Genomic DNA, 26,630 nt, shown 5'->3' with positions numbered 1-26,630 from the left:
GCTCAGCTCAGCCCTCCACCATTCGCCTACCCCCCACCCCCCCATTGGCAAATCATGAACAAAAGCAAAAATATTTTTCTAATGCCACGCCAAGATATTGGCAAGTCCCATGGTTAACCCTGTGTGCCCGTTTTATGTTGATATGGATAATTAGTTCTCTGCAAAACATGAGCTCACAATGAGTCCTTTTGTCAAACGGGGATACAATGAATCGGGTTCAGTGGGTTTGTTGATGTAGCGAACCTAACCCCACCTCACCTAAGATGGTATGACTGGCAGGCTGGTAAACAATAACACAGACCATAAACATTCATCACCAGGTGGCCAACTACATGCCATATCAGCAGGCTCTTTGAGGCCTGGTGCTATCTTATGGAAATGACCATATAATCCTTCAGGAAGCAGGGAGACTTTAATATCCTGCTGCTGGAACGTGCCATGGAGGAAAGGCGACACGGCGGGAAGGGATGGAGGTATTAGTTCCCCTCACACAACGTGTGTGACCTCTGTTGGCTTTCTGGTCCAATATCTTGAATATCACTCGAGTAACGGTGCGGACGTTTTTCCCCTGACTTCCTAATCTCGGAAACTCAATTGGAGCAGTCTTGTTTCTAAACCCAACCGAGTGGAAACATGTTGAACATTGACATCGCACTCCAGGGATGTACTATGTAAATACATCTACCATTGTTCCATATACAATGCCCCAATGATTCTGAGTTTTCCACAGTTTTGACATCTGTCATTGGGTGTAAACATGGATTTCAGGATGGCTTGCCATTCTGCAATCTATCTTCTGCATTCAGACCCTTTGTTGACAAAAGCTTTCACTCATAACATCAGCTCAGAAGTAGAGAGAGAGAGAGACAGAGATAGAGAGAGAGAGAGGCCAAGAAATTGACATATAATAATATTGGTATACATGTAGTGGCCAGTCTTTAGACGAGAGAGTTGCGCTACGTCCCAAATGGCACCCTATTCCCTATTTAGTGCACTACTTTCGATCAGGGCCCATGGGGCTCTGGTCAACAGTAATGCACTATATCGGGAATAGGGTGCCATTTGGGACACAGCCTTGGTGCTGGTTCTACTGACCTAGTTGGTCCTCTCCGAAGCCCAGGATATGTCCCACCAGAGCGGAGCCACAGGAGCTGCTGGTCCCCAGACACAGAGCCTTCTCCTGCCACTGGCCCCTTGTCGCCACTGAGCCCTTCTGGAGGATCCGCAGGTTTCTGAAACACACATACGCACACACACACAAACACAGCGCAACGTCAGCACACTGTTACAGTAATGCTAGCATTAAGCACAGGTCAGGGGTCAGCAAAAACGGCACATTGTTTCCTTCCAGGTCACAGCACAACAGTCTTGTGTTTCAGTTCCTTAGTGTGCATGAAGTCTTTTGGTTTCCAAATAAACACGATGCCAAAAATCCTCCTCGCCCTTTCACAACAACGTGCCCTTCAAAAACTGAAATGAGACGAAGTGGCTGCGAGTCATTTTTCCAAACACATTGCCATGACGTCTCAATAGCGTACTTCCTTCAGCGTCTTTATTTCCTTTGTTTATTCAAGAGGCGAGGTTTGACTTCAGCAAGAGAGCAAGATGAATTATCAACCAATGAGACGTGTGAACAACACGAGGCCGTAGCCAAACGGACCAACCAACCTAGGCAGGAAATCACATCTCCATTTACAGTGAATGAGCCTGAGCCGTAGTAGTGTCAGCAATGTGATAGTAATGTTTTCCCCCCATCGTGGATGGAACACTGGGTTTATGTTGGCACGGTGACCATGGGCAGAATCAGGGGACGGTATGCATAGTGTTTACCTCAGAGTTACGTTCACCATAGCAAAGTTGGGTTACTAAACACAGCTGTTTGTGTTTGTTCAATCCAAAGTCAATGAACACTAGAACCGTTCGAGAATGTTCTGAATGAGAAAATGATGACATTTGATTCAAATTAGCTACACATTTAATCCAGACCATTTGACGATAAATAAAACCCCTGTTATTTATAATATTTATAACTTATAAACTTACCCGTTCTTGTCTCCGAACACATAGCTCCCGTAAAGCCTTCTGGACTGACAGCCTCTGTAGATGAACCCTCCCACAGGTGCTGCTCCTCCACTGGTCGCCAGGTCAAAGATGGACGCCTCATTCTCTACAGAAACACACAGATACAGGCCTCAGATCAGTACCATTAAGATGGACGCCTCATTCTCTACAGAAACACACAGATACCGGCCTCAGATCAGTACCATGAAGATGGACGCCTCATTCTCGACAGAAACACACAGATACAGGCCTCAGATCAGTACCATTAAGATGGACGCCTCATTCTCTACACAAATACACAGAAATACAGGCCTCATATCAGTGTAATTACAGAGGTTGTGTCCCAAATTGCACCCTATTGTCTTTATAGTGCACTCGTTTTAACCAAGGCCCATAGGGCTCTGGTCAAAAGTAGTGCACTATATATTTAGTGCCCTATATACAGTATATAGTTCCATATGACACATAGACAGAGTTAGATCTCTACAAGGTCCCAAAACGAATGCAGAATGATGGTGGTATTGTAAGTCAATTTGTGTCCCCCCCCCCAAAATGACTTTTTGGAACGTATAGTATTTGTCAAAAGTTATTATTTTCAGCCTAAGATAGCTGTCATTTGACAGCTTGACCAAGATATGACTAGCTACATCTTAGATATAGCAGGGAGTTTCACTTTGTTTATTCCCTACAAAAAAGGTTCCAAAAGGGTTCTGTGGCTGTCCCCATAGGAGAACCCTTTCCACAGATGGTTCTATATGGAACCCAAAAGAGGGAACCAAAAGGGGTTCTACAAAGGGTGCTCCTATGAGGACAGCCAAATAAACCTTTTTTTTCTAAGAGTGTACAATGACTCCCTGAGACCTGCCATGGTCAGACCCTAGCCTAATGACTGTGACTCCCTGAGACCTGTAGCTGCCATGGTCAGAGACTAGCCTAATGACTGTGACTCCCTGAGATCTGGAGCTGCCATGGTCAGAGACTAGCCTAATGACTGTGACTCCCTGAGATCTGGAGCTGCCATGGTCAGACCCTAGCCTAATGACTGTGACTCCCTGAGACCTGGAGCTGCCATGGTCAGAGACTAGCCTAATGACTGTGACTCCCTGAGACCTGGAGCTGCCATGGTCAGACACTAGCCTAATGACTGTGACTCCCTGAGACCTGGAGCTGCCATGGTCAGAGACTAGCCTAATGACTGTGACTCCCTGAGACCTGGAGCTGCCATGGTCAGAGACTAGCCTAATGACTGTGACTCCCTGAGATCTGGAGCTGCCATGGTCAGAGACTAGCCTAATGACTGTGACTCCCTGAGATCTGGAGCTGCCGTGGTCAGAGACTAGCCTAATGACTGTGACTCCCTGAGATCTGGAGCTGCCATGGTCAGACCTTAGCCTAATGACTGTGACTCCCTTAGACCTAGAGCTGCCATGGTCAGAGACTAGCCTAATGACTGTGACTCCCTGAGATCTGGAGCTGCCATGGTCAGAGACTAGCCTAATGACTGTGACTCTCTGAGACCTGGAGCTGCCATGGTCAGAGACTAGCCTAATGACTGTGACTCCCTGAGACCTGGAGCTGCCATGGTCAGAGACTAGCCTAATGACTGTGACTCCCTGAGACCTGGATGTGCCATGGTCAGAGACTAGCCTAATGACTGTGACTCCCTGAGACCTGGAGCTGCCATGGTCAGAGACTAGCCTAATGACTGTGACTCCCTGAGACCTGGAGCTGCCATGGTTAGAGACTAGCCTAATGACTGTGACTCCCTGAGACCTGGAGCTGCCATGGTCAGAGACTAGCCTAATGACTCCCTGAGATCTGGAGCTGCCATGGTCAGAGACTAGCCTAATGACTGTGACTCCCTGAGACCTGGAGCTGCCATGGTCAGAGACTAGCCCAATGACTGTGACTCCCTGAGACCTGGAGCTGCCATGGTCAGAGACTAGCCTAATGACTGTGACTCCCTGAGACCTGGAGCTGCCATGGTCAGAGACTAGCCTAATGACTGTGACTCCCTGAGACCTGGAGCTGCCATGGTCAGACCCTAGCCTAATGACTGTGACTCCCTGAGACCTGGAGCTGCCATGGTCAGAGACTAGCCTAATGACTGTGACTCCCTGAGACCTGGAGCTGCCATGGTTAGAGACTAGCCTAATGACTGTGACTCCCTGAGACCTGGAGCTGCCATGGTCAGACCCTAGCCTAATGACTGTGACTCCCTGAGACCTGGAGCTGCCATGGTCAGAGACTAGCCTAATGACTGTGACTCCCTGAGACCTGGGTGTGATTTATGCCTACTCTAATGAGTCCTGTTTTCTCTGTTGGTGTAGGAAGAGAAAAGGATATCCATGTTTACTGCCATCTGTCATGAGTCCATTAGCATGTAGTGGAGGGTGGTTTCAATTACTGTGACTGAGGCCTTGCCTTGTTAAAAACAACTTTGCTAAACTGGATTAAAATGTAATGTCGATGTAGGGCTTTAACCGCCACGATATCTCTTAATTAACGTTTAAACTGAATGTATTAAGTGATCGTTGTACTAAAGAACGCAGGAGGTTGATGATGGTGTTGTAGGGTATTTTTTGGACAATGTGAATGTAAATCGTTATGTAGTCATTATGGGAATAATGGACATTATGATGTGAGGAGTTCTCGCCCCTATTAGGGTGTAATCAGAGAGGTAATGAACTCCACCTCCACCATGGCAATAATATAATTGGGGCCGGGGTCTGGGGTAATTTGGCCCAATCAGTGGTCGTCCTGGGTGAGAGGTGGCCAATGGAATGGGTGGGGGCTTTGAACTTGGCTGAGGGGCTGGCGGGGAGGGGCTGGCGGGGAGGAGTTGGGGTTGGGGGGAGGGGTTGGGGGGTTGTTTTTCGGGTGGCTGAAATAGCACTCATTGTGTGGTTATTAGAATCAAACAAACAGTTCGACATTAATCAAACCAAACAAAAGCACTAATTTTTTCATTGTGTTAGAAAGAGAGAAAAAACAGCCTTGTCAGGATGTTCTGGTGTCGATTATGCTCTTTTGATGTGCACCAATGAGAATATCAACCCCCGGTCCTCATGGCTCTGTTTAGTGTGTTTTCAACAATACTAACCCATCATCAAGATATTCATCGTAGCTGACAACTATAAATCATATTCATGGACACAAACTCACATTCCCCTGGCAACGATGTGCAAGGACGAATCGTTTGTGGATCACAATAACTTTTGATACTTTTTTTTTTTTTTCTCTCTCAGATACACTGTGTACTGAACAAGTTGGAGGCCGACCAAATACCGCATTCTCACAATAGGAAAGAATCCACATTTGTATTCCAAAAAAACAGAAGTCATTTTTCTTGAACAGAACACACAGTAAAATGAAAGGTTATCCAAAAAGGTAATTTGTGAGGAATTCCATCAGATTCTTCCACTCATTCCCAAGGTGAGAGAGGCCATGAAATGGAAATGTAAGGCAGACACAGAGCTATTTTCATAACAAGCAACATTAATGTATCATTAATGTATTCCAGACAGGCTCCTAAAGGTCACTCTCAAGCTCCTAAAGATCCCAAATGTCAGCCTGTCTGCTATATAGTGCACTACTTTTAACTAGGGCCCATGCGCTCTGCTGAAAAGTAGTGCACTATATAGGGAATAGGGTGCCATTTGGGACACATATTCAGCTCTGTTAGGGAAAATCATTGGAAGAAGGAACTCACCGTAGTCTTTCCCCTTAGTGATCTCCAGTATTCTCCCTGCCGATGCGTTCCTCCCGCTGGCATCCGTGCACACAATCAGGAAACTCCCGTTGTTATCCGTATAATGCCGGTCCACGGCACACCTGGGGAAAGACAGGAATGAATGGATAAGTGGGAAAAACATTGGAACGTCATGACCCTGTCCATCTGCGATGATGCATCACTCCCTGAGTATCAACTATGACCTTGGGGTGGTTGTGTCACATGATAAAAGAGTGGCGTGCAACGGGGGTACTGTAAGTCAATAACTGCATATCTCACACACACAGCTACAACTCAGTAAGATTGATGAACACGTTCTAATGAAGCTCATAGCCTAGTAGAGTCAATCCATGATTGACCTTTTACCATGTGAAGACACAGAACAAGGCCTCCACTGACCGAGACAGTAACACACAGAGTGATCTGATCATTTCCATGGTTGAGAAGATACACATTAGAAAGGAATAGGTGCAACGGTCACTCACAATTAACTGTCACTCACAATTAACTGTCACTCACAATTAACTATCACTCACAATTAACTGTCACTCACAATTAACTGTCACTCACAATTAAAAACAACATACTATATACTAATATTAATACATGAGAAGATACACACACACCATAGTGAAGTATTGGGGGGATTCTCTGGGTGGGAACAGGTATCAGGTATGACCATGGAGCATTTCACTCACCTGCCTGGGTCATGCAGTCCGTGGGCAAAGATTTCTGGTGGCTGGTTGGTGCTGTTGAAGTAGGGGTTGTTCCTGGGTATGGAGTAGGGAGCCGTGCAGCAGTCTGTGTCAACGTCCACCCTCAACACAGACCCTGTGAAATCACTGCAGACAGCACACACAAGAAATGACAACTGGTTAGGTCTGAGGAAAGTGGTGGAGGTGGAAAAGTTGTCGCTACTGTCTTGGTTTATTGCTGTATCTTGCCAAATGTTATAAGACTTACTGTCCTTTACGTTTTTGGGAAATGGCCTACAGTGGCCTCAGAAATACAAGCAGAAAGATGCCAATAGAAAGATACCCATAGAAAGATAGCCATAGTAAGATACCCATAGAAAGACGCCCATAGAAAGATGCCCATAGAAAGACGCCCATAGAAAGACGCCCATAGAAAGATAGCCATAGAAAGATACCCATAGAAAGATACCCATAGAAAGATCCCCACAGACTGATCCCCAAATAGCCTCCATATTGCCCTTGACCTTTGACCCCCTGACCCCTGGGTCTCACCTGAGGCCGTCCATCTCCTCCATGTCATCCAGGGTGATCATGCCGTCTCCCAAGACGATGTGCAGGAGGCCGTCAGGGCCAAACAGCAGCTGTCCTCCCAGATGCTTCCTGTGCAGCTCCGCCACCTCTATCAGCATCCGCGTGGTCCTACTGTCCACCACATTCGGGTTTTTCCTGATCACAGAATTACATAGAAAAGTGTTAGATCAAATGTATCGTTTTATATCTTTATGGGAGGAACATAGAGTGTATTGTCAGAGGCTGGCACGACGCTTCAATACATTCCATACCAAGGGTGCACAGTCATAGGGGTATTACTGTATGCAGGCTTTTGCTCCAACCCAGCCCTAACACACCCCTGCATTAACCAAAATGAGCCCTAAACATATGTTGACACTATTGGGGCCTACTACCAATATAGAGACAAAAGGTAAAGAACGTTTGAGACGTATATTTAAAGGATGTCCTGATTAAACAGAGAGGTGCTCATGTAATGTCTGGATGGAAAAATAGCAATTATGTCCGTGAGTAAGATGATCCCACTGCAGGAGAAAATGCTGACATGTAAAAACAAGCTCCCTGACAATACGCCAACGAGAAGAGTGTTTAACGAGTTTGTTGTCAGGAGACGTTGGGTCTTAGATTTGACGCATCATTAAAGCTCAGAGTTAAGACGTTATTACAATGTTGGGGTGAATCTCAACTCGAAGCTTTAACTCAAACCCATAAAGTGATGGCTTTCCAAGTCCAGAGAAAAGATTTGGCTTCATATTAACAGCCATAAAATGTTTAATGATGTGTTATTTTGGGCAGGGTATTTAGACAGAGAGTTTCCTATAATTTTTCTTCAGCGTCGTTACTCTGCCAGGAAGAGATTGACTATTTCGCACTGAGTGACATACAAATACCAACACCATGACTCCTCCTCAAAACGCCACCAGCGTCAAGATTATAATTGCCATTTGAAAAATGGTCTTAAAGTCTTAAAACCGAACCGTACAACAGTGATTATGATAATAAAAACGTAATACTTTAACTAGTATAGTTACGAGAAGTTTGTTTTGTTAATCACGGCTTGTTGTGCAATGGAGCTCTGGTATATCACCAGCATAGCCACAAACATCTACAGTTGTCATTAGCGGCGTTGTAAAATTAAAGTGCGCCATTACAGTTTTCTATAAAAGCAAAAGTCGTCGCCGTCAGTAAACGCGTTTCACGATGCGGGACTTGACTTGGCAGCGAGCCGGCGCGGGCTGCATTCAAAACTCACTAGATAACAAACATTTCCTGTTCATCAACTGTACTTTATACTAGTGATGGGGAAAATATTGTTACAGTTACATCGGGATATTATTTTTGACGATATATCGTATTGTTTTGACAATATAGCAATATTATTTTTGCGCTAGTTGGCTGTACCTGCTCCAAAACTCCAGTATTTTTCCTTCATAGCTTGTTCTCCATCTTCTTTTTAAATAGGGAGCCAATTTGTTTTCAGCACTTTTATTTCCCTAAACTCGTTTTCTCATGGCTCTCGCTTGTCCCTCTGCAGCAGACATATGGTGAGCAATATGTTTGAAACATCGAATAACATTGCAATAAAATTACAGTGTCGAATCGCAATGCATATAGAACCGTGAGAATCGTGAGAATCGCAATACACATCGTATCGGCACCTAAGTATCGTGATAATATCGTATCGTGAGGTCCCTGGCAATTCCCAGCCCTACTTTATACCTGCAAACTTTTAGCTCAGGAATATCGACACTGAAATCCATCTTCTTTAGGCTTCACTTGTTTCTGCATCATCATTGGTTGAACCATGTGTGGTCAATTAATGTATATAGGGGGTGGTTTGGTTTGGTTTCTCCCCTTTTACCTGGAGACGGTGCCCACAGGACATAGACGTCAATTCAACGTTTATTAAACGTGGTTCAACGTAATTTCACAGATTTTAACTGGAGACGGTGTACTCGACCACACGCAGGACGTTTCTGTATTATCAGTGGTTGAACCGTAAATGGTCAATGTTTGGCATGGATTTCTCCACTAGTTACCTGGAGACGGTGTACTCGACCACGCGCAGGATATGGTCGTGCGGTCCGATGGCCCAGCGCTCCTGGTTGGTGGTGTAGGAGACGTACAGCTTGCCATTCTTCTTGTAATTGGGGTGGAATGTGAGGCCTAGCAGACCCCTTTCATCTCCTGCCTGCAGTCAGAGGACAAACAAAAAGGACCCACAAGTTAATTCTGTCCCTACATTTTCTTTCTTTCTTTCTTTCTTTCTTTCTTTCTTTCTTTCTTTCTTTCTTTCTTTCTTTCTTTCTTTCTTTCTTTCTTTCTTTCTTTCTTTCTTTCTTTGTGCTGTAGTAACTAGTCGAAGCCAACACACACCACACAGCCAATCACCCTCCACCTTGTCTCTTTCTCTCTACTTGTCTCACTATATTTCCTTCTCTCTCTCCCTTTCTTTCTCTCTCTCGCTCCCTCTCACTCTGTCTCCTTCCATCTTGGTCTCCGTAGATACCCAGTGCCCACCCCTCCCAACCGAATACCCCCTCTTCTGTCCTCCCCACATACCGTACCTCCATCACCACCCTCATTGACTACTGCATTACAAACCATTATAAAACATTTGACTCCAGCCAGTGCTCCCCTTCCATCCCCCTCCACCCCACCCCATCCCAGCCCTCTCTCTCTCTCTCCAGCTTGTCCTCGGGGTCGGGGGCCCCTACGACGCCCAGGCCATCCCGGCGGCCTCCATTGTGCAGTGATTTGTGTGTGTAATCTTTGGGGGATATCCGTGAATGCTATGCTGAGTGGCTGAAAGAATTTATTAGCTCACTCGCAGTTCATAGAGAACACAAAAGTGCAGAGTCCTTCAGTCCTTTTTCTCTCCCAACCCCCCCACCCCCCTGCGCCATGCAAAATTTGAGGATAGAGAGGGAGGGGGGAAGAGAGAGAGAGAGAGAAAGAGAAAGAAAACCTAAACAAGGACGGAGCTGCCAGCTCCCAGTGTCTTGGCAACATGTTTAGAAACCATCTAAATTGCTTGTGTAATACGTAAACCTTTGTCTCACCCCGGAGGCAGCTACATCAGTCACAACTCTGGTGGTCCTCCCATCATAGTTAGCTGTAATAAGCAGCTATAGCGTTTCAGTCCCTAGGCAATGCAATCAGGTCTTTGTGTTTCTCTCTCTCTCTCTCTCTCTCTCTCTCTCTCTCTCTCTCTCTCTCTCTTTTAACAAAAGAATGAACAGAATGCCAGGCTTAGGTGTTAACAATGTTTAAAACGTGCCCCCTTACATTTTTGGCCTTATGTTGTTGTCCCCCCCTCTCCAAAACAGCTCAAGCCCCATTCCTCCCTCAATAACAGAAACATTGATGCTAGCTGGCGTGGATGCAAAACAAATCACACTCAAAACCCCCTAGAACGGCTACCTCACTGAAGGAGGCGAACCAGCAGCAGCATCAACCTCAGCCAGAATCAATGCCGATCTGCCTGCGTCAACCTCTTGGAATTCCCTCTCAAAATATTTAAAAGGAATTTAGGCAAAGAGAGCGAGGAGGTCTGGCCTTTGCATTAGGGCTACAGTTTGGAGGCATTAGGAGAGGTGTAGTCCCGGGTCACAGGCCAAGCAACACAGATCATAAATTGGTTAAAGTGTACTGGATCCCCCAGAAACTGTTTGGACGGCGAAGGGCAGAACCCAGTCAAACACAGCAGCGCCACGGGACACATGTTAACGCCAGAACAGATGACTGCTTCCAATGGAATGTGATGGAAGTGTCCGTGTCGTCAGCCCTTTTAAGTACGAGCTAGGCCTACAATGATCAGACACTGGGGTCCTTTCAATGCCTCTGTAAAGCATAAAAAATTTGAACGTTGACGAATAAATAAGAGTTCCTCTCTGCAACAATTTATGAGAAATACTCAATGTAAATTCTGTGTTGCTCAAAATAACAGGAGTTATGTTGGGGTTGGTAGTGGGTGCAATAAGCTGCACATTGATAGAAGTGAGTGAGAGATGATTCCAGTTTGCCACAGACTATTTGGAAGAAGCCATTCCCTTTCCCGTCCCTCACCTTAAAATGATTGACCCATACAGTGAGGGAAAAAGGTATTTGATCCCCTGCTGATTTTGTACGTTTTCCCACTGACAAAGAAATGATCAGTCTATAATTTTAATGGTAGGTATATTTGAACAGTGAGAGACAGAATAACAACAAAAAAAATCCAGAAAAACGCATGTCAAAAATGTTATAGTTATAAGTATTTGACCCTCTCTCAATCAGAAAGATTTCTGGCTTCCAGGTGTCTTTTATACAGGTAACGAGCTGAGATTAGGAGCACACTCTTAAAGGGAGTGCTCCTAATCTCAGTTTGTTACCTGTATAAAAGACACCTGGAAGCCAGAAGCAATCAATCAATCAGATTCCAAACTCTCCACCATGGCCAAGACCAAAGAGCTCTCCAAGGATGTCAGGGACAAGATTGTTGACCTACACAAGGCTGGAAAGAGCTACAAAACCATCGCCAAGCAGCTTGGTGAGAAGGTGACAACAGTTGGTGCGATTATTCGCAAATGGAAGAAACACAAAAGACCTGTCAATCTCCCTCGGCCTGGGGCTCCATGCAAGATCTCACCTCGTGGAGTTGCAATGATCATGAGAATGGTGAGGAATCAGCCCAGAACTACACAGGAGGATCTTGTCAATGATCTCAAGGCAGATGGGACCATAGTCACCAAGAAAACAATTGGTAACACACTACGCCGTGAAGGACTGAAGTCCTGCAGCGCCTGCAAGGTCCCCCTGCTCAAGAAAGCACATATATATAATATAATATAATAATATAATATGCCATTTAGCAGACGCTTTTATCCAAAGCGACTTACAGTCATGTGCGCATACATTTTTACGTACTGTACATGCCCGTCTGAAGTTTGCCAATGAACATCTGAATGATTCAGAGGAGAACTGGGTGAAAGTGTTGTGGTCAGATGAGACCAAAATGGAGCTCTTTGGCATCAACTCAACTCGCCGTGTTTGGAGGAGGAGGAATGCTGCCTATGACCCCAAGAACACCATCCCCACCGTCAAACATGGAGGTGGAAACATTATGCTTTGGGGGTGTTTTTCTGCTAAGGGGACAGGACAACTTCACTGCATCAAAGGGACGATGGACGGGGCCATGTACCGTCAAATCTTGGGTGAGAACCGCCTTCCCTCAGCCAGGGCATTGAAAATGGGTCGTGGATGGGTATTCCAGCATGACAGTAACCCAAAACACACGGCCAAGGCAACAAAGGAGTGGCTCAAGAAGAAGCACATTAAGGTCCTGGAGTGGCCTAGCCAGTCGAAACCTTAATGACTTGGAGAAGTTCTGCAAAGAGGAGTGGGACAAAATCCCTCCTGAGATGTGTGCAAACCTGGTGGCCAACTACAATAAACGTCTGACCTCTGTGATTGCTAACAAGGGTTTTGCCACCAAGTACTAAGTCATGTTTTGCAGAGGGGTCAAATACTTATTTCCCTCATTAAAATGCAAATCAATTTATAACTTTTTTGACATGCGTTTTTCTGGATTCTTTTGTTGTTATTCTGTCTCTCACTGTTCAAATAAATCTACCATTAAAATTATAGACTGATAATTTCTTTGTCAGTGGGCAAACGTACAAAATCAGCAGGGGATCAAATACTTTTTTCCCTCACTGTATGTCAGATTTGGAAAGCAGTGACCCGAATTCCCCACATAAACACTGGGAAAAAGCGGGTTTAGACAAGAATTCCGAAAGGAAGGAGCCGTATGATCCTGAGCTAAAAGATCACTAAGACACAGCATCGGTAAATGGGCTGAAATATTAGCTCTCTCGCTAATGACTGCTCATCAGGACCAAAAGGCATATGGATGGCAGCAACGCTAACACCAGGCCATAAGAAACAAACACTTGGAAACTAGGGGTGGGTCCCAAATGGCACCCTATTCCCTATACAGTGCACTACTTTTGACCAGAGCCATATAGTGAATAGGGTACCATTTGGGACACAACCCAATCTCAACTCCTGATTAAGAGAAGAGAAAAAATACCAACCTGGCCCTCCGCACATGGATCGCTATCATAATACTGCCAAAGATACAGCAGAGATATTGTTGACAACCTAAGTAGGTAGCTCTGCTCCAATTTATAGACAAAAGAGCTCATTAGAAGTGTTTGTGTGTAGAGTATTAGTTCCAGTTAAAATATAAACAGAGTGAAGTTTCAGTGTCTTCTAGCTCTACTGTGTGGGGTTGTTCAGTCAGAGAAGAGGTACTGGGTGTACTGCTTTGGAGGCTGGTGGGAGGAGCTATAGGAGGACGGGCTCATTGTAATGGCTTGAATGGAATAAATGGAACAGAGTCAAACGTGGTTTCTATATGTTTGATGTGTTTGATACCGTTCCATTAATTCCATTCTAGCTATGACAATGAGCCCGTCCTCTTATAGCTCCTCCCACCAGCCTCCACTGGTGTACTGGTCTCCTTTACTATTTCCAGAAGCCCTTGGTCCTCTGACCACCCCCCCTTTGTGGTCATGGGAGAACAAAGCCTCGTAGCGGGGGAAACAATGGCCACCGATGATGTCATTCTGACACCTCAGTCAGGCGCTCCACAAATCACTTCAACATGTCGACTTGAAAATTAGCTTCCCTCCTTTTCTCCTCAAACCGCTCTCCTCCTTCTCCCTCCTTTTTTACGACCACCATCATTCTTCCTCCCAAGGGGCTGTGTCTGTCTGTCTGTCTGTTGATGCTCCACTAACACCTGCCTCCAGATTCACAAGTGTAGGGAAGACTTTATTCTTCTGTTTTTAGCCATAGTAAGAGCACCGTTTTTTTGGTGTCAAGAGCCAGGCGAGGCAGAGTTGGAGTTCTCACCAGAACATCAGCAGCATTCCATAGAGCTGAGGAACGGGAGCCGGAGCAGGGAGCAGAGCATAGTGAGTGGCTACCGTTTCCAATCCCGCCATGCAGCTGCCTTTCAGGTCCATGATGCATGGTTTGGCTCCCTGCATTGTTAGCCCAGCGCCTTTTGATCCTCATTGGCTCTGGCAATCCCGACAAAAATACATTCCACCACGAGGAGAGCTGATTGGAGAAAAACAATGCAGCCCCCTTCACCTCAAAGGCAATCTGAAATGTTCACACTCATTCAGCCCCCCACCTCCCCCTGGTTACTCCAGCACAATGAAACCAGGGAGCCAAGTCAAATCCCCCCTCCACCTGTTAACACACATTAATCCTATGACAAGGTCGGAGCTTAGACCAGAGATCACTCAGTCTCATAACGAAGGGAGAGAGGAGAAAAAACTAAAGAGACCCAACCACCCAGCCCAATCAGATTGGATGCAAAACCACTTTTATAACGGAGGAGGCAGCCAGGCAATTTCCTGTATCACACAACACGTCGGCCAACAGAGTCATGTTTTGGGTCTACGACCCCATCTTGATAAACAACGACTTTCACTCAACTTTCTCTTGACGTATTCCAGCGTATGCTCCTCTTCCCATTACATAAATAGGATAATAGTAAGATTAACATTGCTGCCCCCCCCTTCAGCTTCAGAGCTTCAGTTCTCAGAGGGAGTCAACAGTAGGAGTAAGAGCTAATTTGTCATCCGCAGGGCACTTATCTCTGACAGTCTGAGAGGAACCACTGCTCTCTCTGGCTGAGTTAGCCTAACAGTCTGAGAGGAACCACTGCTCTCTCTGGCTGAGTTAGCCCAACAGTCTGAGAGGAACCACTGCTCTCTCTGGCTGAGTTAGCCTAACAGTCTGAGAGGAACCACTGCTCTCTCTGGCTGAGTTAGCCTAACAGTCTGAGAGGAACCACTGCTCTCTCTGGCTGAGTTAGCCTAACAGTCTGAGAGGAACCACTGCTCTCTCTGGCTGAGTTAGCCTAACAGTCTGAGAGGAACCACTGCTCTCTCTGGCTGAGTTAGCCCAACAGTCTGAGAGGAACCACTGCTCTCTCTGGCTGAGTTAGCCTAACAGTCTGAGAGCAACCTCTGCTCTCTCTGGCTGAGTTAGCCGAACAGTCTGAGAGGAACCTCTGCTCTCTCTGGCTGAGTTAGCCTAACAGTCTGAGAGGAACCACTGCTCTCTCTGGCTGAGTTAGCCCAACAGTCTGAGAGGAACCACTGCTCTCTCTGGCTGAGTTAGCCTAACAGTCTGAGAGCAACCTCTGCTCTCTCTGGCTGAGTTAGCCCAACAGCTGTAGATGCAGTGTGACAGAGCACAATAACACGCAGTGAGATATTTGTCTCACAGTGAATATATTTTATTGTGCGGCCTAGCCCTGTCACACAGGCTAACACACTTCAATAGCAGTGTTAGGCGACACTGCTCAAAGCAGATGTCTTCATTCCAAACCGCTTTCGCCCCATTGCCTTTGCCGCTGGCTGATGTAAGCAACCAACAATGGCGTCGCTCCATTTGCACATACGCAATGTGTCACCATGAATGAAATCAAAGCCAGCATATTGTCAGCCACCGCTGGATACAAGGAGATTAAGTATGGATGTTGGGCTACATTCTCTCTCGTTCTGCAGCATCTGGAAGTGGTTCCCGCTTGAAACAGAAAACCCAAAACAAGTTAACTGCCTGAGCACCTCAGTTAACGCGCTGCGATGGCTTTATAGTCAGCATGACACTATCAGATGTTGGTACTAAGCTGAGACGTGCTGAACACGCCGTGTGACGAGTTGTAAAGAAACCAGCGCCCAGATCAGGACTGTGCCACACGGTTTACCACTGTGCCCGCCGAGCCGCTGAGCCGCCTTCACCACATATGAGCCACAGCCTGGCAGTGGTGGCGCAAGCCTCTTTTTAATCACAAAGCAGCTGGGAAACATAATCAGCCAATCAGTCGTTAGAGATGAGAGTATCTGACCCAATGGGCTTGGAGGATGGTGATTGTGACACCTCCGGGACGGATGAACAGAAACAATGTCAAACAGGGTAAGTGGGGTGAGCGAGAGAGGACTCTGTGTGTGGAAGAAGGGGTGGCAGGGAATGTCGGAATTAGCAGGCTTCCTACCGGGAAGAGGACGCCAGCAAGTGCGTTACACACACACAACCAAGTAATGACAGGAAGAGAAGGGGAGATTGGGTGTCAGGGAACACCCACGGTGCAATAGAGAGAGGAGAAGGAGAGCCTCCCTTGCTCCCTCCCTCTGGCAGCATTGTGTCTGAGCGGGTCGTCTTAATTGTCACCGGGGGGGGATCGGCCGGGCCGGCAGAAGGAACCACAGAACATTACAATCAAAGCATGTGGCAGCTAGGGGAGCCAGGCAAAGATAAATCCCTTATCTTCCCCTCTCAGTGAGTCTCACTCCAGCCCCCCTCCCCTGAGGCTCCTGGGTGTTCTATCTGTATAGAAGGAGCTATGTCCTGTTGATGCAGCGAGTAAACACCTCAGCCCCCCCTGGTAGCCCCCCCTGGTCCCCTGGTGCTGGGGGCCCCGTGTGGCCAGAGCCTTGTAGCAGCCAACAGCCAACATCACATAATAGGACTCTAGGGGGGCCTGCAGGCCAGTCTGCCGGGGCTCAAGCCACTCTCTAATTGTCATAATGATTGTTTTATCCGCTAGCAGTTAGGTTTAATGATGATAAGACAGCAGGAGGGTCGTCCTGGGCTCCCTGTGGGCCTGTTTGCATGTCCATTCGCTGGGGGTCCGCTTCCCTCCCTGTAATCTCTGCTGTCCTCTTTCTAAAGGAACGGCGGGAGGCATGCGTGATAGATAAACTTCCTGTCCAAAAAGTGTGCCCCCTCCTCCTCCTCTTCCCCATTTCCCTATCTCTGGACACTATCAGTTCACTTTCAAATAAATAAACTACAGCTATTGCCTTGGATACGGATAAACATCATCAGGGGCCGTATGTATTAAGAGTTGCCTTTTAGCTCACAATGAATTTGATTACATGGACATGAGGGAAGATGATCCTAGATCAGCACTCCTACTCTGAGACACTTGATACATACAGCTCTAGATGAGCTCTGTGAGCAGGGCTGGGGTCAATTCCATTTAAAATCCAGTCAATTCAGAAAAGAAAAAACACATTCCAATTCCATTTCCAAATGTTCTTAATTGAAAGCATGGAAGAGAATTGGAATTTCAGTGTACTTCCTGAATTGCCTAGAACTGAAATGGAATTGACCCCAAACCTATCTGTGACACATAGCTAACCGTCAGTGGCAGAAGTGGATGTCTCCATGTAAAGTTGTGTGGTAAATGCTGGTAAGAGCTACGATAGCTTTAACAGGTCCTAGCAGGTGAGAAATTGAAACTGAACCTGAAATGACATGGTAAATTATAGGCCATTTCAAAAGCTTAACAATCCTTCACAGCTATAAAGATGATGTTTCCAACTACTGGTCCTGGACCTGACGCTGCATGTCTATGGCACAGACACACTACTGAGGTTAAAAATGATGCCTACATGTAACACCGCTCCACTACGCCAATCCCCTCCCGGGCTTCCAAGACGACGTCGATGAAAAAAAGACAACTTCCTATTCAACTGTTGCCCAGAGGCTCTGCCAACACAAAGCTACGGAGGAGTGGGCGGGCGGTGATGATTGTATTTCTTGTTGATTGGCTCTCGTGGATGTGCTGCTCCTCTCCTCTCTTTCTCCTCTTCTCTCTTTCTCCTCTCCTCTCTTTCTCCTCTTCTCTCTTTCTCCTCTCCTCTCTTTCTCCTCTCCTCTCTTTCTCCTCTTCTCTCTTTCTCCTCTCCTCTCTTTCTCCTCTCCTCTCTTTCTCCTCTCCTCTCTTTCTCCTCTCCTCTCTTTCTCCTCTCCTCTCTTTCTCCTCTCCTCTCTTTCTCCTCTTCTCACGTAGAAGGTGCCAAACCAAACGGCAGTATAACATATCTTTCCGGGGGGAGGCCAGCCAACCGAGCCCCAGCTCCAGGGCCCTCTCTCCTCTTCTCCTCTCCTCCCCTGTTCTCTGGAAGTTAGGACTTCCATGATGGTGGGAGGTCAGAACAAACCAGACTGAGTGAGTGAGTAAATGTTAGATAGGTGCTAATTCTTTTCAGAAGTACCAGACATGCCAATGGTTTCCTGTCTCAAGGAAACTGCAGCGGAGAGGGACGGGTGACGAGTACTTCTCCTGTGTGTGTGTGTGTGTGTGTGTGTGTGTGTGTGTGTGCACTGTGAACACAGTTCATCTCCTCAGACCCCTCGTTATTAGAATGGTCTCGACAGACACCAGATGTTTCTTTAGCGACTGAGGGCGGAGAGAGCGAGAGAGAGAGAGAGAGAGAGAGAGAGAGAGAGAGAGAGAGAGAGAGAGAGAGAGAGAGAGAGAGAGAGAGAGAGAGAGAGAGAGAGAGAGAGAGAGAGAGAGAGAGAGAGAGAGAGAGAGCGTGCAGACAGGGTTGACCACTAAAAGACAGATACAGCTGGTCTTCCACTATTGTGAGAGGGGCTATTGCTGTGTGAAATCATATCATACGACACCATTTATCAAAATAAAGTATTGGCCAGTGACGTCTTAGTCTAATAGTTTTTCATCTTGTGGGATTGTACAGTGCTAACCTATATGGAAACAGCTTGGTGGGGGAGAGTACAGGGTAACACTTAAAAAGCCATTCATCCACCTTGTATGAATTAGCAGCACATTAGCAATGTTTTCAACGTGTGTGCTAAGCTCATTGAAAGATAACAACGTGTGAGTTAGCCGCGTTAGGGCAATTAATAAATAGCTGATGGTTTTGTTTAATTGTTTAATGAAGTGTTAGACTGGCGAGCACACCACTTTTAGTGGGGGTTAAGTCTGGAAGGAAGGGTCTTGGTTGGTCAGAATGATCAGACAAGAGAGGTAGGTCTTAGAAGTAGAACTGTTTGAGGAGTGTTCAAATCTGTGTTCCACTCTCTCTCCCTCTCCCCTATGTTTGTAACACAGAAATAAAACCACTTAAGTGTTGCTGTCCCTCGGTGTCCTCTCCCTACATTGATAGTTAACCGTTTTGGTGTTAAAACTGGTGTTAAGGTGCATTTATATTCGGGAGACACGGCGCGACTAAGTACCATCGCTTATATGTGAATTAGAGTTTGGAGCAGTCTTGAAGTGCCCCTATGGGTCCTGGTCAAAAGTAGTGCACTATGTAGGAAATAGGGTGTCATTTGGGATGCATCTTGTGTTCCTCACTGACCTTGAGTCCAGTCTGCACCAGCTTGTGGATGTCAAGGAAAGGCTCTTTCAGCAGTTCCATGTTATGGGTCAGCACCCGAACGAAGCCCTCCTTCTCCAGGACAAAGAGGCGCTGGGATCCGTCCCCACAGTGCACCACGGCCACTGGCTGCCTCAGCCCACTCAACACCTCCTGGGCACAGTAGCAGTTGTGCTTGTGCTTCCTGGGCGACCAGAGGAGGAACAAAAGGACAAGGGTCGCCGACGGATAATCCCGTTGAAAGAGGAAAGGAAGGAGGGAGAGAGAGAGAGAGAGAGAGAGAGAGAGAGAGAGAGAGAGAGAGAGAGAGAGAGAGAGAGAGAGAGAGAGAGATTGAGAAATACACCCCACAACATACATACACTGATTGAGTTGACTTGACAGTAAGTTAATACCAGTGATTTACAAAGTAAGAGTGAAGCAATAGCATGACACTAGGGGAAGGGTTGAGTAAGTGTTTAGACACTTCCATAGGCAGTGAGTTTGATTCATGTGCATTGGGCATACATACATACATATGTCACTCCACGGGTGAATTTAGTGGAGCAATGCTTAAATGGGGGATGAGGGGTCTCAAGCTGTGCAACAAGTGTTGCGTAAACCACAGTTCACATTTGATGTGGGAAACAGAACATTCAAACTCCATTATACAACATCGCAACAGCTAGCTAACACATGAGGGCGGTGACGCTGATTTTCGCTCCTCACACACTTGTTTCAAGACATTCCCAATCGCCGGGCAGAATTTACCATTGAGAGTCTGAGGGAGGGATGGACATTCATTGGAGGAAAAAGGGTGTAAGTTCAGTTATCTCGCCCTGTCAGTTTCCTGTCTGGTGCTATGATGTCATGGTGACGCATTTGTCAAGTTCATACACACAGCAGATGTGCTACCTCTCTCTCTCTCTGCCTCTCTCTCTCTCTCTCTCTCTCTCGCTCCCTGGCTCTCTCTCTCTCTGCCTCTCTCTCTCGCTCCCTGGCTTTCTCTCTCTCTGCCTCTCTCTCTTGCTCCCTGGCTCTCTCTCTCTCTGCCTCTCTTTCTTGCTCCCTGGCTCTCTCGCTCTCTGCCTCTCTCTCGCTCCCTGGCTTTCTCTCTCTCTGCCTCTCTCTCTTGCTCCCTGGCTCTCTCTCTCTCTGCCTCTCTCGCTCACTCCCTGGCTCTCTCTCTCTGCCTCTCTCTCTTGCTCCCTGGCTCTCTCTCTCTCTGCCTCTCTCTCGCTCCCTGGCTTTCTCTCTCTCTGCCTCTCTCTCTCACTCCCTGGCTCTCTCTCTCTCGCTGCCTCTATCTCGCTCCCTGGCTCTCTCTCTCTGCCTCTCTCTGTCTCTCTCTCTCTCTGCCTCTCTCTCTCTCGCCCTCAGGCCAGTTTTGAAGTGGGAGGTCTGATTAAGACTTATGATGTTAGATGACATGGGTGGTTAAAACCTGGCCCTCTCTCCTTGCTCATCATCTCTTGGCCGGCCCCAGGCAGAAGATGAGGAGGGGAGAGTCAGCTCACCAAGACTCACTTTAGATGAGCGGCTGCCAACAGAAGCTCTATATCTCTCCTCGGCCATCCGGGTCATCCATTCTAGAGAGCAGTGCAATTACAATTACAATTACAGTGCTCTTTAGCATAGCAAGGGGTCATTACTAGAAACAACTAGAGTAGTACCCCATCAACCCCAGGAATGCAGACAGCACTTAGCTAGACCTCATAGACAGACAGCATCAGCATAGTTTCTCTGGTCTGGTCCGGTCTATTCTGGTCTGGTCCGGCTCGAGAGAGCAGGACGGTCAGTCGGTCACTTGTCCAGCAGTAGTGTTCTCACCTCGCATCAGGGGGCTTGATGGCACCCTATTCCCTATACGGTTTACTGCTCTTCACCAGGGCCCATAGGACTCTGGTCAAAAGCAGTGCACTACGTAGGGAATAGGGTGCCATTTGTGACGCAGCTGGGGAGCTCAGAGGCTCTCTCTCCACCGGAGCAGACAAAAGGTGAAAGTTTGTCTATGACGTACAGCCGCTAGCTAGCACTGAGGGAGGAATGGTCTGCAGCCCTGCACTGACGCAGGGTAAGCATTTCCATTGTGTGGCCAAAGCCTGGCTCAATGCACCCTGAACAAACGGCAGGCTTTGGTGATGACTGGGGAGATGGGTGATGGGTAAAGAGGGTGGGTGGGGGGGGGTCATCCAGGCGTGGCATTGGCATGTCTCCCATGACCCTGGTTCATAGTACATATCGCCTGGGGTGAGACCGGTGGTGGTGGCCAGTCAAAGTGGCACACTGGGTTCAGAGTGTGGAGGTGCCACAATACACACTAAGGCCTCTCTTCCTCAACTCACTGAAAGCGTCCTTTTTGGATGGTTAACTCAATATTTAAAAAGCGTACCTTAAATGTACTCTTCCTAAGGTATACAAGTAAAAGAGATTTTGAAAGTGAAACGTTACAAACCTGTTGATGTCTTCCACTTTCTCATCTCCCAAGTAGTTGGAGTCCTGGCCCCGTGTTTGCTTTCGGTGGAAATCTGGGAAGCACAGGCCTCCGTCCCTCCTTCCGTAGTATTGACAGAACTCATCCACATCGGCTTGGAACAGCTCTGAAAAACACCATGGAAACAAACAACGGCCCTCAGACAAAGACGATTCTAGTCAAGTGACATCACACCTCATTCAAACCATGATGCAACATCATCATCAAACTTACCAGCGAGCTAAAGCTAAATCCACTCGTAGTTAGTTGCCCTTAATTCATGTTTACACAGCTTTAGTTCCTTAAGTCTTCAGACGGTTGTTTGTGAGAGTTGTGCTGAATGGGCCAAACCAAATCCTGGCTAGGCCTGGGCTGAACAAGTGAAGAAACACTTGGTGGTAGAATGTGTTAGCAGGCCAGACAGGCCAACTGGGTTAGATCTGACCAGAATGTGTTAGCAGGCCAGACAGGCCAACTGGGTTAGATCTGACCAGAATGTGTTAGTAGGCCAGACAGGCCAACTGGGTTAGATCTGACCAGAATGTGTTAGTAGGCCAGACAGGCCAACTGGGTTAGATCTGACCAGAATGTGTTAGTAGGCCAGACAGGCCAACTGGGTTAGATCTGACCAGAATGTGTTAGTAGGCCAGACAGGCCAACTGGGTTAGATCTGACCAGAATGTGTTAGCAGGCCAGACAGGCCAACTGGGTTAGATCTGACCAGAATGTGTTAGCAGGCCAGACAGGCCAACTGGGTTAGATCTGACCAGAATGTGTTAGTAGGCCAGACAGGCCAACTGGGTTAGATCTGACCAGAATGTGTTAGTAGGCCAGACAGGCCAACTGGGTTAGATCTGACCAGAATGTGTTAGTAGGCCAGACAGGCCAACTGGGTTAGATCTGACCAGAATGTGTTAGCAGGCCAGACAGGCCAACTGGGTTAGATCTGACCAGAATGTGTTAGCAGGCCAGACAGGCCAACTGGGTTAGATCTGACCAGAATGTGTTAGTAGGCCAGACAGGCCAACTGGGTTAGATCTGACCAGAATGTGTTAGTAGGCCAGACAGGCCAACTGGGTTAGATCTGACCAGAATGTGTTAGTAGGCCAGACAGGCCAACTGGGTTAGATCTGACCAGAATGTGTTAGCAGGCCAGACAGGCCAACTGGGTTAGATCTGACCAGAATGTGTTAGTAGGCCAGACAGGCCAACTGGGTTAGATCTGACCAGAATGTGTTAGTAGGCCAGACAGGCCAACTGGGTTAGATCTGACCAGAATGTGAGGAATATGCTGTTCAGACTGTTTCTCACATCTTCAACTCTGCAGCAGTGCACTACCGAGGCCCCATCCATCTTTACCTTTATCCTTAGATCCCTGTTGCTATTACTGTTTGACCCCTGTTGCTATGGCTCGCACCTCTACCTCACCTGGGTGACTGCTGTGGATACCTAACAGCTTTCCAGATATTTTGAATATTTAAATATAACATAGGCTTAAATTCTGATACAATTAAAGCACTGTTAGGGGCCCGTTCCAAATGGCACCCTATTCCCTATATAGTGCACTACTTTGACCAGTGCCTATTTGGGCCACAGCCTAGATGCTTTCACCCCCCCTTAGCCCAGCGGCAGGCATATGGGCGCAGCATGTGAAATGTGAGAAACTCTAATTCAACACTGACCATGTTTAATTAACAGCCCAGTCTTCCAAACACTAACTTTCCACATTTTTAGGAGGGTTAGACATACTCTGTCTGCCTCAAAACCCAAATAAAGAAATTATGTTCCCAAATGTTGATTGATTGTGTTCCACTGCTTGCTTGTGCTTTGGGGAAGTTAAAGCAAAAATGCCCCCATCACACGGTTACTTCCCCAGACCACCTTGATTTCTCTTGGAGCTGCTAGTTGTAACACCAGGGTCTGGGGCACAAAGTGATCTGGGAAAATATCCCGATCAGACACAGCAGCCCCAACCCAACCCCGCCTGATTGGCCACCTTCAGAGTCCCACAGTCACAACATTATTCCAAGATTCTAGGAAGCCCCCCCCTTCTTATTATGCTAGCAGGGCAAAACCACTAACAGGGTGAAAAGAACGAAAGCAAGCGGTGGATCTTAAAAGCCGTGCACGACCTAAAAACAACCGTGACAATATTGTTTCCCTTAACACAACCCTCAGAGGGGCGGAGGAGGAGAGCAAACACAGCAGTGATAAAAACACAAACAGGACTGTCTCTCCCCCTTTCATCTCTCGCTCCGGCCCCCACACATCCCTCCCTCCCTCCATCCCGGCCCCCCCACACCGACCACAAGGCTGACCACACTACCACTGGAGGTGATAGGATATCCCACTAAACATCTAAACACAACACAGAGATCAAACACACTCAGAACACACACTCACACACTCCCAGGCTTATGCCACCCACCTACTTTGTGCCTGCAGTTATCTTAACCATGCTGGTCCCGGGACTTCAGATGCAGAGGGGAGAGGGGGAGACAGAGGGAGGGAGGGAGGGAGGGAGGGGGTGGGAGGCCTCTAGGTTAAAGTGAGACTCAGGCCGTAAATGTCTTTATGGAGAAATGAGGGCTAAGTACACAGCCTAATGGGGAGCTGGAGAGAGTTTCACGGGAGCAGGAGGACATTTAAAGAAACAGTAAAGGCTACCGTTCAGGTTTAATACTGTTGGTCAGCACTTTGCATGTGTTGATGCAGAGTTCTGGAAGGGTTCTGAATGTCATCTTTAGTTATTTATACTGTACATGGGCCCAAAAATTTTTTTTTGTCAGTGCTTTATATTTTAGATTTAATTAAACATGTTCTTAAGAGGCAATAGTGATTACTACAAATGCAAATTTAAGTTGAACAAAAACCCAACGAATTGTTAAAAAATGTAGCTTAAACCCCCCTAAAAAAAGGCCAACGGACACAAATCCAGAAAGGGACTCTTAAATCCATAGGAGGAAAAACCTCTGTCTGTATCCAGAATGATATGTACTTAGAGGGCCATCCAATTTGGACAATTTATGGTTAACTACTTCCATAAACATGTGGCACCGAGCACTACATTCTCTCTCTCTCTCTCTCTCTCTCTCTCTCTCTCCCTCCACAATATGGCCCAGTTTTATTGTACTGGCCTGGGGGAAAAAGGAGAGAGAGGGAGAGAGAGAGAGAGGGAGAGGGAGAGGGAGAGAGAAAGAAAGAAAGAGCGAGAGAGAAAGAAAGAGAGACAGAGAAAGAGAGAGAGATAGAGGGAAAAAAACCTCTGTCCACATCCCAGGCAGTGAGCTAGCACTAAAGTTCTACTTCCATCTGGTTATCTTCCTAGACAACCTGGGTGGCCACCCAAAGTACTTGACATCTTGATGCACTTCAGCAGCTTTACATATACACAACCTTTGTAGAAAAATAAATGTGTCATTCGTCACCACATATGCTGATCTGCGTAGAGGGGGAGAAAGGGGGGAGAGGACGGATGGAGGAGGGAAGGTGGGGGTGACTGACTCCTTCTCTGGCTCAAGCTTCTGGTATGAAGCTCTGGGTTTAACTATAAGCTCTCACTGCTGTCTGTCAGCTCACTGGCTGGTGTCTCTCTCTCTCTCCATCTCTCTCTCTCTCACTCTCTATGTTGATAGTGCTGGTGGTGGTGTAGAGCCACCACATATGTGTTTGAAACTGTTCTCTGTTCAGCAAATTGCGAGCAGATCTAATCTGCCGCGGCGACACAGATAGGAAGAAGACTTGGCTGGGGCAAGCAGCGGCCGTTTGATCACCAGGAATGTGCACTTCACTGGGAGGCACGGCAGACAGGTAACAGCCCTTCAAAGGCCCTACTTCTGAGGACGGGGATCTTTCAGGGAGGGCGGCCTATCAAGCAGGTCTCCTATCATCTCACAATACCATCATATCCAGGAGGAAACAGTGTGTCATGTCATCTCCATGTCATCTCCTCGCTTATTCCACATCGGGAGGAGACTCCCTCCAGGGCTGGCGTTGCCTTGCCTACGCGTACGGGGAGCATTTCGAGGGCCGAGGCGAGGTCCGGGTCCAGCGAGGCAGCTCTGATTGTGTTTACGTTCCATCGAATTTATCACCAAGGAAAACAAACTGATGGTGTGAGTGGCGTTTTCTTAAACAGGCCGTAGGTTGTGTGTGTCTGAGGCTGTGTGTGAGGAGCACCCTTGGTGGCGCGAGGTGTCAGAGCCGGTCATGTCTAGACCGTAGCCAGGGTGCTTATAGCTTACACACCCCAAACAGCACACAGCACAGCACAGCCAGGGGGCTGACGTCAGCCAGGGCAGCTCAGGAGGGCTTGCCAAAGAAGGACGGGGCCAGGGAAAGGAAGGGTCATAAAATCAATCATTTTCAGCTCTCTGGCAGATTGTAGGGGCTTTGTTTAGGGCGTGTGGTTACGTGTGTGTGTGTGTGTGTACACAATTTATGTCTAAATTCCATAGATTGAGGAAGATATTGAGGAAAACTTTGAGTAAATGTGAGTATAAAGAAGTCATGTTCCTTATAACGCATCTACAACCAGTCCAAGTGTGACTAAAGATTCTCACAATGCTGCCACACTCAGAAAACACATTTGTACAACTCGGCTAGCGCAAGAAAATAAATCTTGTCCACCTGGTGCAATAAAACAACGTGCTGTGCCGGGTTGGTTTAACATGCAGTCTGAGAGAGAGAGAGAGAGAGAGAGAGAGAGAGAGAGAGAGAGAGAGAGAGAGAGAGAGAGAGAGAGAGAGAGAGAGAGAGAGAGAGAGAGAGAGAGAGAGAGAGAGAGAGAGAGAGAGAGAGAGAGAGAGAGAGAGAGAGAGAGAGAGAGAGAGAGGGATAGATAGAGAGAGAGAGAGAGAGAGAGAGAGAGAGAGAGAGAGAGAGAGAGAGAGAGAGAGAGAGAGAGAGAGAGAGAGAGA

At 47.2% G+C, this 26,630-nt stretch overlaps 1 protein-coding gene across 1 annotated transcript in view; it reads right to left on the bottom strand.

Annotated features, from left to right (window-relative positions):
- Nucleotides 1-26,630, bottom strand: part of LOC121536003 (hedgehog interacting protein) — a 44,467-nt gene that overhangs the window by 12,155 nt on the left and 5,682 nt on the right. Inside the window, exons 3-10 of the mRNA XM_041843274.2 lie at nucleotides 21,694-21,838; nucleotides 19,242-19,443; nucleotides 9,099-9,250; nucleotides 7,042-7,215; nucleotides 6,493-6,636; nucleotides 5,774-5,895; nucleotides 2,044-2,167; nucleotides 1,096-1,232 (exon numbers count right to left, since the gene is read on the bottom strand). Of these exons, the coding sequence (XP_041699208.1) occupies nucleotides 1,096-1,232; nucleotides 2,044-2,167; nucleotides 5,774-5,895; nucleotides 6,493-6,636; nucleotides 7,042-7,215; nucleotides 9,099-9,250; nucleotides 19,242-19,443; nucleotides 21,694-21,838 (1,200 nt within the window). The remainder of the gene's footprint in view (nucleotides 1-1,095; nucleotides 1,233-2,043; nucleotides 2,168-5,773; nucleotides 5,896-6,492; nucleotides 6,637-7,041; nucleotides 7,216-9,098; nucleotides 9,251-19,241; nucleotides 19,444-21,693; nucleotides 21,839-26,630) is intronic.

The sequence above is a fragment of the Coregonus clupeaformis genome, chromosome 22, assembly GCF_020615455.1.
Source record: "Coregonus clupeaformis isolate EN_2021a chromosome 22, ASM2061545v1, whole genome shotgun sequence".
NCBI classification, from domain to species: domain Eukaryota; kingdom Metazoa; phylum Chordata; class Actinopteri; order Salmoniformes; family Salmonidae; genus Coregonus; species Coregonus clupeaformis.
Note: the sequence above shows the minus strand (reverse complement) of the source record. Positions and strands in the feature narration are given on the sequence as shown.